Source organism: Marmota flaviventris, chromosome 1 (genome assembly GCF_047511675.1).
Source record: "Marmota flaviventris isolate mMarFla1 chromosome 1, mMarFla1.hap1, whole genome shotgun sequence".
Lineage (NCBI taxonomy): Eukaryota > Metazoa > Chordata > Mammalia > Rodentia > Sciuridae > Marmota > Marmota flaviventris.
The window spans coordinates 103,101,872-103,117,449 of NC_092498.1; the positions used below are offsets into that span (position 1 = coordinate 103,101,872).

At 44.5% G+C, this 15,578-nt stretch overlaps 1 protein-coding gene across 1 annotated transcript in view; it reads left to right on the forward strand.

Annotated features, from left to right (window-relative positions):
* The window catches only part of Adcy1 (adenylate cyclase 1), a 144,645-nt gene that overhangs the window by 91,039 nt on the left and 38,028 nt on the right, over positions 1–15,578 (forward strand). Inside the window, exons 9-14 of the mRNA XM_027938399.2 lie at positions 1,732–1,926; positions 2,036–2,133; positions 3,445–3,529; positions 12,548–12,637; positions 13,097–13,350; positions 13,692–13,818. Of these exons, the coding sequence (XP_027794200.2) occupies positions 1,732–1,926; positions 2,036–2,133; positions 3,445–3,529; positions 12,548–12,637; positions 13,097–13,350; positions 13,692–13,818 (849 nt within the window). The remainder of the gene's footprint in view (positions 1–1,731; positions 1,927–2,035; positions 2,134–3,444; positions 3,530–12,547; positions 12,638–13,096; positions 13,351–13,691; positions 13,819–15,578) is intronic.

A 15,578-nucleotide genomic window follows, 5' to 3' on the forward strand; every position in this document is an offset into this window, starting at 1 on the left:
TCTACTTAGCCTCTTGCCTGCCCTGTCTTCTGGGCTTTATGTTTAAATATGTCTAGGGATTATTTTTGTAAGCATAATGTGTACCATATCTATCTAATATAGTGAAAATAAAATTTTAGCTTGTTTGGTCCACACATTGAAACTGATTGCAGTAACTTTTTACTTAATTTTCTTGATCTACAGAAATATGTATTACAAATAATGAGAATTATGCTTCTTCTTCCTTCCATTATTAAGTGACCTTAATGAGGGTGGGCAGTCTTTTTATTTTGGGTTTTAATAGTTAAAACAAATAGGGTTTTGCCACTAATGGTGACATTTTGGGCTAAAAGTAGTAGAATATGCCTAATTATTTCAGGGAAGTAGCCCACATAAATTAGTATTAGCAGTTTTTAAATGAGAAGTGGATGCTGGATTTAGGAAATACGTTTGCATATGTTTTAAGATGATCCATTTAGAGGTTTTGTCCTCTGACTGTTCCTATGGTGTGTGATGTGCCTGGATGTCCAGTGTGTCTTTGATCTTATGAGGTGTGGTAGGGGTGCTGTCTTGTGGAAGTCCAGGTTGCACACCCGTCTTCCATGACATTGCTATTGTGCAGGTATGGAAGTTGATTCTCCTTGAGGCTGCCAGTCACAGCATAATTACAGAGTCATTGCCATCTCCTAGATATGAGCACTTTGGCTCTGTTGGGCTTTCTTTGGCACTGTCTTAGTGGGGGTGCAGCTACACTCCCTCACAGCCCTATGAAGATATAGAATTCAAGATGCCAATGTGGCCTTTGCTGGATGAATGGGGGTAGGAAAGAGATTTTTCAGTTGTCTTGGAAAGAGTAGCATCGTTGTTGTCTAAGTTTTCTTTTTCTCTAGGTTTCTCATTCTTGGTCCTTTGGCCAGAGAAAACAGGCTTTTCTTGGGGCTTTTGCTGTATACATTTTGCCTGTACATGTTGGCATTTCTAGGCCATGGGCTTCTCCAGTTTCTGGTCTGAGATAAATAAGACAAAAAGAAACCCTAGGGGGACCTCCTGCTCTACCATACAGTTTTTCTTTGAATCGCAAAGTTCCTAAAGCACCTCATCTTTTTCTTTTTACTGTTGGCATTCTGACCATTTGGTTAGAATAAAATGGAATAATGTATTTATTTCTTCTTTTCTGGAACTGCATGGACAGCATCTTTTTAATATTCTTGTATTCTTCTAAAATGTGTTAAGCACCAGAGGCCCTGCTTATGAAGTCCAATAATGAGATCACAGTAGGTGGTTTCAAATTAGACTCCATTTTCCTTTTGGCAAACAGGTGCATTCTTGTACCCCATCTGTGACATGTGGGAGCTGTGTAGAAGGGTTCACACTCCATTCCCATCAGCCCTGGCTGTAGCAAGAGACCTGGTAAGGTCTGTCTTTCAGGTTTGATGTGCAGGTGCCTGCTCTTCCCTGGACACTGTCTCACCACTGCACACCTGTTGAGTCCCACAATCCTCACCACAGTGCTGTGGCACAGCTGCCCTGTAACCCCAGCACAGATGTGGGAACCCCAACACTGAGTGCTGAGAGACTTCCCCTGTCATCTCAGGTCACCAGGGGCAAAGCCATGATAGCATCTCCTATCCTCAAATGGAGCCCACCCTGCAGCAGACAGGATGCAAGCTTGGGGGGGGGGCGAATATAACCCCTTTTCTTCAAAAAGGGGAGAATTATATGACATTTCTTTTGTTTCCATGATGACTGCAGCGGAGAGCATTGAGAACAGCATCAGAAAAACTTCGAAACCGCTCGTCTTTCTCTACAAATGTGGTCTACACCACACCAGGCACGCGTGTCAATAGGTATTTAAGCCGCCTCCTGGAAGCCCGCCAGACGGAGCTGGAGATGGCGGATCTGAATTTCTTCACCTTGAAGTACAAACATGTTGAACGGGAGCAAAAGGTAAGTCGCTCTGGTTTTAATTTTCCTTGATGTGGTGGGTCAAGGCTCTGTGTGGGCCCAGAAGCTCGAAGCTCGAGTTGATCAGTATGTCTCCCTCCCCACTTTGCAGTACCACCAGCTTCAGGACGAGTATTTCACCAGCGCTGTCGTCCTTGCCCTCATCCTGGCTGCCTTATTTGGCCTTGTCTACCTTCTTATGATTCCACAGTAAGTGCTGTTCCTGTTCTGATCAGTGTGTGGGAAGGTAACCATGAATTTGAAGTCCCTGGCCAGGCATGGTGGCATACACTTGTTATCTGAGCGTCTTGGGAGGCTGAGGCAGGAAGATCGCAGGTTCAAAGCCAGACTCAGCAACTTAGTGAGGCCCTAAGCAACTTAGCAAGACCTTGTCTCAAAAAAAAGGGGCGGGGGCAGGGATATGGCTCAGTGGTTAGGCATCCCTTGGTCCAAAAAAAAAAAAAAAAAAATCTGGGATGCACACAGATTTGAGGTCCCTGAGGTTGGTGGCTGTGTGTTCTTTTTATATTCAGGATTCACCTTCTAGTTACTCTTCCATCATGCCCAGAATTTGGGGAAGACATTGGCCACCACCATTTATTTAAGTCACTAGTTTAGCAAGCCTTATGGCATACAGCTTGGGACTGGTCACTGTTGATTTTTAATTTTGAACTGACTGAATTCTAAGACACCATATACCACATACTTAGAGGTTCTGCATCCTTGTGGCATGTGCCATTGCCCTAATAACTATTTTCAAGGGGGAAGCAGAGCATACTAAATGGCCTCACTGATTTCTAGGTTCATGTCATTTTTAGAAACATTCAAATGAGAAAAGGAGGGTTCTGAAAATGAAGAAAAATATACTAATTATCATATGAGTCAATGTGAGTTTGGCAGGTTTTTTTGGTTGAGGAAGATACCCGAAAGTCTCTGCTTGTTACTTTTCTTCCAGACATACCTGTTTCTTTATAAAACCTACCTAGGGGGAATAATATCTTATTTGAGTTTCCAAAAAACACACAGAAGGTCCTCATACCTGGTGAGGACAGGGGGCCTCATCTGTGGGATGCACACAGATTCTGAACACAGTGATTTCCCAAAGTCCCTGTTTGGGGAATCTAGCTTTTTCTAGAAATGTCCTTCCCATACAAAGCCCAGCAGAAGGGCAGCTCACCAGACTGTGTGAGCAGTTCCTATGCTTCTGTCAGGAGTAAAGGGCTTTCAGAAAGGTTTATGTCCCTCAGCCTAGGTTAGAATTTGGGGGTGGGGTGGTGCAAGTCAAGGATAACTCAGAAAAGACCCCTTTACTTGGGAGCCCCAGATGCCTCCCTTGAAGATAGCAGATGTGGCAAATCCCGAGGGATCTGAGGGCAGGCAACCTGGTGTATGACACTGCTTCATCTTGAGAGCTCAGGAGATTTAGAGGGAGGGTACGACCAAGGACTGATTTCCAGATATCTCTTGGATTATGTCACCTGGCCTCTGACCAGCAGTGACTTGCATGTCCTCTGTCTCTAGGAGTGTGGCTGTCCTGCTCCTGCTGGTGTTCTGTATCTGCTTCCTGGTGGCCTGTGTCCTCTACCTGCACATCACCCGGGTCCAGGTATGTGTGTGATGTGTGACTTCTCCCTGAACTTCACCTGGTCCAGGCCTATGGACCATCTCTGCTGGTCAGGACAGGTGGGATGTTGGAGGCAGTCCTGTCCCTTATCCTCCATGGCAGGTGGAAATGTCTGCCTTTGTGCTGGATGTTCTAGTCCTGTACCCGGCTCCGTGTGCTGTGTGCAACCTGCCTACTGGGCACAAAGGGTGGGTGATGGATGCCAGTGAAGTAAATGAACACAAAATATTGATCCTGATGTTCGAGATGTAGAGATTAGGGGAGAAGGGAAGGGTGCCTTCTTGGGTTTTTCATGTCTCAAACCTGGGAGAGCATTTTCTAGGTGGGCCATCAGCCCTCCAGGTCCCCATGCTCGTCTTCTCAGCTCTTTGGACTTTGGGTGCAGAGTCCAGAGCACCACAGCCTTGTGCCTTTTGCTGTTCATCAGAGAGGACTCTTTTGTTCCTCATGGCCCTTCATTCCTTCGTCACATCCTCAGTCTTCATTCCCAACTGCCCCATTTCCCCCAGAATACCCCTACTTGTCCCTTCTAGTAGACCCAGTGTTATTTTTGTATAATTGTTGAAAACAGCAATTCTTAAAACGATTAGGTCTAGGTTTATTTGTGTAGCTTTGTCATCATTCATAGGTAGGTACCATTCTGATTTTTTTCTTAATTAGGTGATACTATTTATTAAAACTGCGTTTGCAGCTCTTTGACTTCTATAGGTTGAGTGATATTTTGTTTGAAATTTCCCCCCTTCAAATAAGTTTGCTTTTGTCATATAATTTCAAGTGAAACCATGATGGATGATACTTTTCAAAGCCTGTCACTTTGTCCACAAATGGTGGGAACTGGCATGCCCACCTGATGGTGTGCAAATAGCCTAAGATATGCAGAAAATAGAATGAATACTGCTGGGGAAAGAACAACAGCCACCAAGTGTAGCTGAGGAATTCACCAGCCCCATAAACCCACCTGGCATCTCACTCCAGGAATATGGATTCTCCTGAGCAGATTCACACCCCTTTCTTGAGCCTCCCATGTGGGATTGAGACACATTAGCCTCTTGCTGTAGATGAGGGACATGGGGTTTGGACAGCTAAGCAATCTGATCAAATGACTTAGAAGCAAAATCTATGCCTGGTCTCCTGTCCATAAAACTAATATTCAAACCTAAACACTCTATGGCTCCATAAAACATGTATCAGTGAGATTGGGCTGTGACTGTGCCTGGAATTAACCCTCTTGGTCGATAAGGCAGCTGCCCTGTGGCTGGGAACTTTGGCCAGAGTAATTTCAGAGTGATAACATTAAAAATAAACTAGTCTACGTCATCCCATGTGATGCTTCTTACTGAGATGTTTTGTTCTCTTGGTGGACTCTGCCCGGGCTCCAGTGGTTCTCTTTTTTTTCTAAGGTGCACTCCCCACCCTCCCCCATGGGCATGGAGTGTTTTTCTAACCATGTGTTTGTGAAACACCGGGCTCACAAAGCTGCAGGACCCGACTTTCCTAGGAGCTGGCGTCAGTGGCACATGCACTGATGCACAGAAAGCAGAGTCTGTTCTCAGCTCAGGCAGGAGGCAGGGCCAAGCTTACAGCAAATATCCACTGGGTCAGGGCTTGACAGAACCAGCAATGTATACTAACCATCTTCACCAGGCTCTGCACTGGGCTCAGAGCATCCTTTGTGGGGGATGATCGGGGCCATGGCAGATGCCTGTATAAAATACACTGTGGGGATGATAAATGACAGGATGGAGGCATGGGGAGGTTGGCACACAGTAAGTCAGATCCATCCAGGAAAAAGCTAGCTCACCCAAGGGGGAGGCATGAGTGGGTGGGGTCAGCCACTCAGGTGGGGTTAGGTCTAGTTCCCAGAACATATTCCTGGGACCCTTGTGGCATCAACAGTGTAGAAATGTTCTCTTCCCTGATGTCAACAGTGTTCAGAGCCGGGTGTCCATGGGACCTTCACCCTTTGCATTGGTTCTTGTAATTATCATTATTCAGTTCCTAGAGAGATAGTTTAGCTTCTGTTTACATGATAAAATATATTCCTAGGAACTAATATTGAGCATCAGATGGAGAGGATCTGAAGTACTCCAGTTTCCTCACTGAGGGTGTGAGCCAGAGTGGCCAGCCTCCCAAAGATGCCACCTCTATAAAGTTCCTGGGCAGCAGTTGTCATTTTGCAAGTAACCAAATAGTCAATCCAAATTACTTGAAATGATAAAAGGTTATGTATTGGCTCCTGCATCCAGAAAGACCAAGGGAGAGCCCAGGGTTGGTTTTAGTCAAATGACTCCATTCTGCCATCAGAGACAAATTTCTTTCTCTCTGTCCCCTAGAGCCAGTCTCAGCCCAAAGCTAGTTTCCTTTAAGGGTTTCAAAACAATGGCAGCCGACCCAGCTTTATGTACATCTACCATGCATCTGGAATAGGAGCTGATGCCTCTCTGTATCTCTCTAAAGATCTCAAAGCCTTCTGCACTGAATCAGTTGCCAACCTCACGTAAATCAGATTTTCTCAGAGGAGCAGAACCTTGAGGGCATACAAGTATCCTGTATAGAAATGCTCCTTGTAGGGATTTGACCAGAGCAGATCCAATATCAGTCTCTGGGATAAAGACTGAAACAAGGTTTCTCTAGCCTGCTCCTTGGAATTTTTCCTACCCCCTCCTGCTGCCCAGGTCCAAAGCTGTTCCTATGTTTTGATACCTATTACAGCACTGTACTTCTAGAGATTCAACTTTTCTGACTTACCCTTCTGCCATCAACCAGAGAAAATTATCTCTTTTTTCATTAAATTTTTTGATGAGTAACAACTACATACATTTATGGCATACAATGTGAGGCTATGATATACATATACGTATGTATGTATATATATATATCATTCTACAGTGTACACATATGTGTATGTAGATGTATATTAAGCAATTGAATTACTTCACATATTTAGCATTTCTTTGTGGTGAGAACATTTAAGATATATTATCTTAGCAATTTTGATGTACATAATGTTATAGTTACCACACTGAGCAATACATCTCAAAATGTTATTCCTTCTGTCCACTTAAAACTTTGTACCCATTGACCAACATCTTCATTCTCACCCTCCAATACCACCAGCTGGCAATCTCCATTCTACCCTCCTAGAAATTTGACTTTTGGAGTCCACATATATGTGAGATCATGCGGTGTTTGTGCTTCTATACCTGGCTTATTAGTGAAACAAGTATATTGTCCTCTGGGTTCATCCATGTTGGTGCAAATGATAGGATTTCCTTCTTTTATAAGGCTAAATAGTACTCCATTGTGTAAGTGTACCCATTCATCCTTGTATGGACACCTAGGTTGATTCCATATCTTGGCCCTTGTGAATAGTGCTGCAGTGAACACGGGAGAATAACTATCTGACATGCTAATTTCATTTCCTTTGGCTCTATACCCAGTAGTGTGGTTACTGGATTGTATGGTAGTTCTATTTTTAATTTTTTGAGGCACCTCCATACTGTTAGGAATGTACTAATTTACATTCCCACCAACATTATACAATTTTCTCTACATTTTTGCTAACACTTGTAACAAAAGCCTTTTTTTTAAAAAAAAAAAATAACCATTCTACTTGGAAAGAGGTGATATCATATTGTGGTTTAAATTTGCATTTCTCTGATGATCAGTGATCTTTGTCTTCGTTTGAGAAATGTGTATTTTGCCCATTTTAAATTGGGTTATTTGGGGTTTTTTTCCTGCTATTGAGTTGTCTCAATACTTATATATTTTGGATATTATTCCCTTATCAGATGTAATGTTTGCAGACATTATCTCCCAAAGTATGGGTTATTTCTTCACTTTATTCATTGTCATAGAGGAAAAGCTCCATGGCTTTCATGTGGACAATGCTTTTTTTTCACAGAGCTTTAAAAACACATGAAACAAAAGGGAAAATAGACAAATGAAGTTGCATCAAACTAAAAGGAATGTGCACAGCAAAGAAAGGCCTCATGTGATTAGATTAGGTACAGCAAGTACTCCTGTCTGATGCAGAATTATCTTATTATTAAGCTTAATTACAGCTTTAGAGTCCCCTTTACCACAAATATCACATGATCATGGACATTCTCATTCATCATAGTCTCTGGCCCAGATTTAGCTGAGAAACCTTGGGGACTTTTAGGAATTATGCCAATCCCAAATATACTAAATAAAATTCATTTTACTAATTTAAAAATTTTCTCCATATATTTATAACCTAGAGGATTTTTAAAAAACTGTTTTTGGCAAATTTTTAAAGGGTTTTGGGGAATCATAATTCTTCCCATTGATTATTAAAGTTATATTTATATGGTTTCTGCTTGCATGGTCATTTTCATGGCCCTGCACTAACTAGCTTGCAGTGAAGCACTGACTGTTTGATACGCTATTTAAGTCAGCTTTTCATCACTGTGACCAAAAGACCCAACAAGAACAACTTAGAGGAGGAAGTTTATTTTGGTTCAGTCCATGGTCAGCAGACTTCATAGCTCTGGCCTAAGGTGATAAAGAACATAATTGCAGAAAGATAAAGAACATCATAGCATTACTCAAAAGCCCAAGTCCATCATTGTTGGAGGAGAGCTGTTCAGTTCATGACAGCCAGGATGCAGACAGTGAGATCCACTTGCCAGGGACAAAGTATAAACCCCAAAGGCTTTCCCCAGTGACCTGCTTCCTCTGGCTACACCTTACCTGTTTATACTCACCACGCAGTATAGTAGTCCTTTCAAGTTAATCCATTAAATGTATAAATCCATTGATTAGGCTACAGCTCTTATAATCTAACCATATCATCTTTGGACATTTTTACATTGTCTCACATGAGCCCTGGTGGTTATGAAGCCAGATTTAAAGTTAGGTAGTCAGTGTAGTTAGGTAAATCTGGGTCTAATACCAAGTAAGATCTAAAATGGAGGCCATGTTGAATAAATTCCAGGAAACGCAGGACAACTCATGGAATGTCAATGAAGTCCCGAGAAAAGCCCTAGGCCCAAAGTCCATCCCAAAGGAATGTTAATAGAGCCCAGGAAACAGCCCCCAACAGATTTGGAGATAGCCCATCCCAAAGAAGTGTTAATGAAGTCCTTCCTGCCCAGATTACTTCTTTGGCAGACCTGTGTCCCACCCCTCCGACTTTCCAACCTACATTCCATCACTGAAAGAACTATAAAAAGGGGAGACAACTGCACTTCCACAGATTCCACCTCTTGGGTCCCCTTCTTCCTCCGGGAGAAGTCTTTTCTGCTGTCCTTTAATAAACTTCTAATTTCTACTCTGACCTTGCCTCAGCGTGCTTCTCTGGTGTTATTCTTCAACATTGGGGAAGCAAGGACTCCTCACCAGTCAACAGCGGTAACAGTTACCTTATATCTAAATAATAACATTCTGCCCCTGGTCCATCTCACAATGCAAATTATATTTAGTTAATTTCCAAGAGTTCCCATAGTCTTAACAGTTCTAGCATTACCCAAAAGCCCAAATCCAAATTATCATCCAAGTCTCAAGGCAAACTCTTAGCTGTGAGTCCCTATAAAAATCAAAAGCAGGTTACATATATCCATATCTAATGGCTAGTAAACATTGCCATTTCAAAAGGGATAAATAAAGACATAGAAAGAAGGATGGAATTAAAGCAATGCTGAAATCCAATGGGCAAATGAGTTCTCCAGTTTCATGTCCAGCATCTGGGGCACATGCTATTGTGATGTTCTTTCCAAAGTGTTTGTGTAACTCTACCCCTATGTCCTTGATGGTTGCAGCCCACATGACCTCTGTTAGCTTATTCCTGCAGCTTTCCTTGGTAGAAGCTCCATCATACTGACATCTCTTAATTTGGGGGCCTCTACTACAGCTTCAGCTTCCTTCTATATCACCCTCCCAGGAGCTGTCTGCAGGGATTTGGAACCTCCTACACTTTGTCTGGCCTCCCATACCTTCTTTTGAAATCTTAGTAGAAACCTCCAGCACCTCTTAACTCCAGTATCCTGCATTCCTTCAGAACCGGCACCACATGGATGATGCCAAGATTGGCCACCGTCTTGAGTAGTACCCAGGCTTCCTGGAATCATGGCTGCAGCAGCCTCTGAGTACCTGAGAGCTGAGCAGGGTGAAACAACTTCCTAGGCGCCCCTATACAAGCAGAGTGCCCCATTTTTCTCAAAGGAATTTTTACTTTTCCACCCTTGAACCTGAGATGGGGGTGGTCTTTTGAGTTCCTGAAATGCCCTGAAGTCATCTTTTCTAGTCTCTGGGTGAAGTATTTAGCATTTCTTTAGTGGCTATAATCTCTTTAACCACAACTTCTTTAGCCACAGTTTTACTTATACTTTTCTGGCCAAACTGCAAGTTTTTAAATTTTTCTGTTCTGCTTTCTGTTCCTTAATATCACAGTAAACTTGACTAAAAATTGCCAGAAATATCTGTGCCACCCGGAGTGTTATGGTACCTTGATATTTCCTCCGCCTGATTAATTAGAACATCACCTTGAAATTCAATCTCCCACAGAAAATCTCAGGTCTTACGCAAAATGTAGACAACTTTCTTTGCCAGAATGTAACATGAGTGGTTTCTAGTCCAGTTTCCGGTAGAGTCCTCCTTTTCCTCTGAAACCTCATAAGCTCAGTCTTTATTGTCCACAGTTCTGTCAGTGTTCTGGTCTTTTGAACTTCTACCAGAAATCACTCATTAAGCCCTGCTTACAATATTTTAAAGCTTTTCCAGCTTGTATCTTTAAACTTTTCAAAGTTCCTACCTCAAACTTCAAATGGCACCAAAAGCTTCTGAATGACATGGTCAGATTACTCACAACATTGACCCCACTCTCAGTACCAATTACTGTTTCACTTAGCTTTTGTGTTTCTGTGACCAAAATACCTGACAAGAATGACTTAGAGGAAGAAGTTTATTTTGGACCATGATTTCAGCAGTTCAGTCCATGATTGGCTGACTCTTTAGCTTTGGGTCAGAGGCAAGGCAGAACAAATTGCAGAAAGGCATGGCTGAGAAGAGCTGGCTGCTCAGTTCATGACCACCAGGATGTAGAGAGAGAGCACACTGCTGGCCTGGGACAAAAAATAAGCCCTAAAGACATACCCCCAGTGACTGACTTCCTCCAGCCATGCCCTATCTGCCTAAGATAAGGCATGTCATTGTATTAATCCACTGATTAGGTCATAGCTGTCATAATCTAATCATTTCACTTCTGAACATTCTTGCATTATTCCACACAAGAGCTTTTGGGAGATACCTATCTAAACCATAACACTGGGGAAAGAGGTTGACTGGTATCTAAAGAAAAGGTCATTCAATCCCCCTGATTATTAAAAATCCCCCTGAAGTCACCTTTTGGTGAGAATTCATTTCTCTTTCACACTTAGAGAGGTCATTCCATATACCTCTGCCCCAGATTTCCTTCTCATTAGCATTCAGTCTTGTTCCTTTCAAGTCCCTGTCTATCTAGCCACACTGTTGGTCCCAGTCCATGAATCAGTGTATAATTGCATATCTGACCCAGGTGTTCTACCCTGAGTTCTACCAGTGGGAGGATTTCCCTTCATCATTGCTTTCAGTGATATCCTGAGAGGACCTGTAGTGCTGTAGCTGTCCACTTTCAGGTGGTGCCTGCATATCATGCAGAACCTTCCGTAAACCAGGCCTGAATCTTTGCTGTTTCTGTCAGCCGATAATAGGGACTCCCCCATGGGGCCACAGTTGGGAGAGAGTAGGCATTGCAACAGGAGAGGGGACCTTGGGCATTTGGGCCAATTCTTTTGCCTAGCTTAATTGTGCCTTCAGGGCCTAATCAGGCCCCATTATGTAAAGATTGCTTCCATTTGGTGATGGAGTGCTGCTGCACATGCCCAACTTTGTGGCTTGGTGGGTCAGATAACACACGCTTTTGATGAGCAGTTCAGATCACATGGTAACTTGGTGGCCCATCGTCAGACATTCCATTTCTTTTAAGTCAAGAACTTAAAAGAACATTTCTTTGGGTCAATAACTGTTCTTAAAAGGAGAGCTATTATCTGCAGAGGATAGTAGCCTTGTTCCAAAATCCTGTTCCAGGGACTGGGTGTGGTTAATGGCCTGGAAGTTGGGGGCTGCCAATGGCTCTGGCCATGTTCCTAACCATGTGGAGTTCTGCCATGGCCAGAGCTAGGGAAGCAACCTAAGGAGGGCCATGTTAAAGATCAGGAACCAAAAATTGGGGCCTGAATTCATATCCTGCCAGCTATATGCATTGGGAAACTGCTCTTTCCTCATCCCCAGAATTCATGATCCTGGGCTTGGAGGTGTTTTTTTTAATCAGCTTTTCCTTAGCTGCCCAGTGGGAAAAAATACTCCCGGATTGCAGGAATAATTTGCAGATCTCCAAGGATGTCCTTCCAGGTGCCTGCTGTTGGTGCTGGTGTTGTTTCCCATAAGATGCTATGGGTACTTATTTTGGTGTGTATTTTTTATTTTCAGGAATGTGAGTATAAAAGGACTTTTTACTTTTATGCTTGAAAACATTTATTGAATATTTCAATTGTATTTGTATTTACAATAAAAGTCCTATGAACTTTTAAGAATTATATAAAGCCTACACAAAGAATTTGGTAAAGTCACTTAAAAGCCATAAAAGAAGACAAATGAGTGGAAATTCTTGACATTACTAAAATAGGAGAATGCATATAATGAAAATGTCAATTATTCTACTCTATTTTAATGCCAATCAAAGTCACACTGCCTGGCAGAAGGAAGGTGATATTATCCTTTTTAATTTAAAGAATTATAGGTTTTAAAAACTTTGGTGGGTTCTTCATCTGGGAAAGAAGTATATGAAAACAGCCAAGAAATCTGTGTGGGGGATGAACAGGTGATGGTGTAGGGACATACAGACCATTCTTTGCATTCTGTTTCATGTGGATCATTTATTATGCACATGAATCTACTTTTTAATCAGGTGATATTTTTTAAATGATTTTTTTTGTTCAGTGTTTTCCAGGGTGCCTGACGATTCAGATTCGTACCGTCTTGTGCATATTCATAGTGGTCTTAATCTATTCTGTAGCCCAAGGATGTGTGGTAAGCATCCATTATAACTTTTGAAAAGCACTGGGGCAAGAGAACTGGAGGGAGCAGGGAGGACTAACAGGAGGGAACAGGGCAGGAGTAACAGATGGAGGGGGCAGAAGAAACAGGATGGAACTGGGGCAGGACTAACAAGATGAAGCCAGGATAGTAGGAACAAGAGGGAGCTGGGGCAGGAGTCACAGGATAGAGATGCCAGGCTTGGGGTGCAGGGAGGGATGGTGCCTCTAGGTCCTACTTAACCCCTTTCCCTGCAGGCTTTGCAGGCTGTGGGCAGCAGGATGGTTGAGGCCTGGCTGGTGACACGGGGTTGGGCGGGGGTGGGGGTGGGGTGGGGGGTGGTGGTTATGGTAGAAGGCATGGAGAGCTGGGAGACTGGGATACCTGAATGTTCTGAGAGAATGCTGGCTGCTTCCTGGCCTTTCCTAAATCCCCACGTCCCTCATTCCCCAGGTGGGCTGCCTACCCTGGGCCTGGAGCTCCCAGTCCAACAGCTCCCTGGTGGTCCTTGCGGCTGGGGGCCGGCGCACTGTGCTGCCTGCCTTGCCCTGTGAGTCTGCACATCACGCCCTGCTCTGCTGCCTGGTGGGTACCCTCCCGCTAGCCATATTCCTGCGGGTGTCCTCCTTGCCAAAGATGATCCTGCTGTCTGGACTCACCACATCCTACATCCTCGTTCTGGAGCTCAGCGGATACACCAAGGCCGAGTGAGTGTGGTTGCCTCAAGGAAAAGGCCCCGGGTGGGGTGCTGTTGGTGAAATCTGTGTGTACAGCTACATATAGCCTCTTCCAATTAGCAAATTAACGAGGACCAAGTCTATGCAAAATTTTTAGTTCCATGGCTTTTCCATTTCTCCTCTTCAGCCCAGGTTCTAGCAAGGCATCAGACTTCCTGTTGAGAAGGAGGTCTTGGCCTGGGTCAGCCCCAGCAAGCTGTTTGTGGGCATCACCACCTGAGGACCACTCTCTGCCCTGCTCCAGGGTTTGCTGGCCACGTCTTGCCTGGAAGCTCTACATTGACTGGGGTTTCTTCCTCACCTTCCCCCAGGGGCGGTGGTGTCTCTGGGCGCAGCTACGAGCCGATCGTGGCCATCCTGCTGTTCTCGTGCACGCTGGCCCTGCACGCCAGGCAGGTGGACGTGAGGCTGCGGCTGGACTACCTCTGGGCAGCACAGGCAAGATAAGCCCTCTCTCCTTCCTGGGGGTGTGGGATGGGGATCCTTCAGCAACTGGGGCAGCTGGCTGACACATTCACTGGCTATGTGACCTGCAGAGGTCCCCACTCAGCAGTATGGAAGGACCAGGTTCTGGAAGAGACCTGTGCCAGGGGCTTGAGAATTAGGGACAATCCCCGTGGAATGACTATATGGAAGGCTACAGGAAGAGTGTTCAAGATAATAATGTCGGAATGGCTGTTTTATGAGGCAGTGAGCTCCCCATCCTAGGTAGAGGGGCCTCGGACTCTGTGGGGTCTGGATGATGGTTGCAAGTCCCATTAGAGTTATTGGGAAATAAGGGAATGACGAATCTCATTCCACCCACTCCATATTGAGTGGCTCTGTGGGTGGGAACTGGGAATCTATATTTTTGACAAGTATCCTGGGAAATTCTGACAGGAGAGGCATGAGGACCCCTTATGGAGGGATTCCAAGAAGTAGTGGTATGAGCTGGCTTTGGACCTTGACCTTCTGGTTAGCAAGTGGGGAATCACAATTTCTTGAAATCTGTTCAGATGTGAGACAGATGCCAACTGTCAGATCTTTACCTGAGCCCATGCTGTGTAGCTAAGTTCAGAGTCATAAGGGCTTACCTATGTCTGTGGTGGGACCAGGGCAGCACCTGGTGCTAATGTGAATGCATCTCTGTCTGTGCCTGGGCCCCCAATTGTTCTGTGCTCCCCAGGCCTCTGGGATATGAGGCATTTGAATAGTCAGGATTAGGTTACCCAGGCTCATATCCCATCTGCAGACTATCTTGCTCTGGGCTAATTGCTCCACCTAATTTTCTTCACCTGAATGTGGGGAATGAAGGCTTGATGAATCTTAGCTTTAGCAAAAGGCAGTCTTCTTATTCTGATATATCAAGAATAGCTCTTGGCTGTTGGAACTACCTGATTGCATTTATACCTCAGAATAGTGTTGCCCAGGAGGTGAAATTACACATTGGAAAACAGGGTCCATAGAAGAGAATGTCAGGATCTTTCAGTCCTAAGTGGCTGAAGCAGAGGGCTCACTATGGACATGGAAGACCTGATTGTGCCCAGGTGTCTTGTGGCAGTGGGACCAGCTCTGACATATCTGCTTGGCAGGAGAGCTTTTTGGTTTGTCCTCTCATTCCTGAGACTGAGTGGCAGCAGGCTACACAGTGGAGGGCAAAAACCCTGCTCAGTAGCAGGAGGGGTAACAAGGGCTGGGCCTGGCATTAGGTAGTCCCTGTCCCACATTCTGGCAATGTCACAACCAGTGATCGACCATACTCGCCTTTTTCCAGCCATAAAATGGGGGTGAGAACCTCAATCTGGGCTTCCAAGAATAACCGAAATTACCTTGTAGACACACTGGCCCCAGACTGGAGTGAAGGAGGAAGGCATGCTGGATCCCTCTTGGCTTGGTTTCTGCAGGTGACTTTGTCCCTTGGCTGTAGGTTATGAATCTATTGGAGTAACCTGCACCTGCTGATGCTCCCCATTGTCCCAGTACAACTGGAAGCAGGATGCCGGGGACCTATTGGTTGGGAGTCTCTAGGTCAACCTCCCTGGTGGTGGGTAATGGTTTCAGGTGCTGGCACATACCAATTCTTAGAAAGGAGACCAGCTGCAGTTTGCCCAAGCTTGCCAGGTAATGGGAGGAGCCTCTTTTTGATGGGTTTTGCTGCTGATATTTATTCTGCTCTGCCAGCTGTCCAGCAAAATCCAGCAGTCTGGCTCCTAACACCC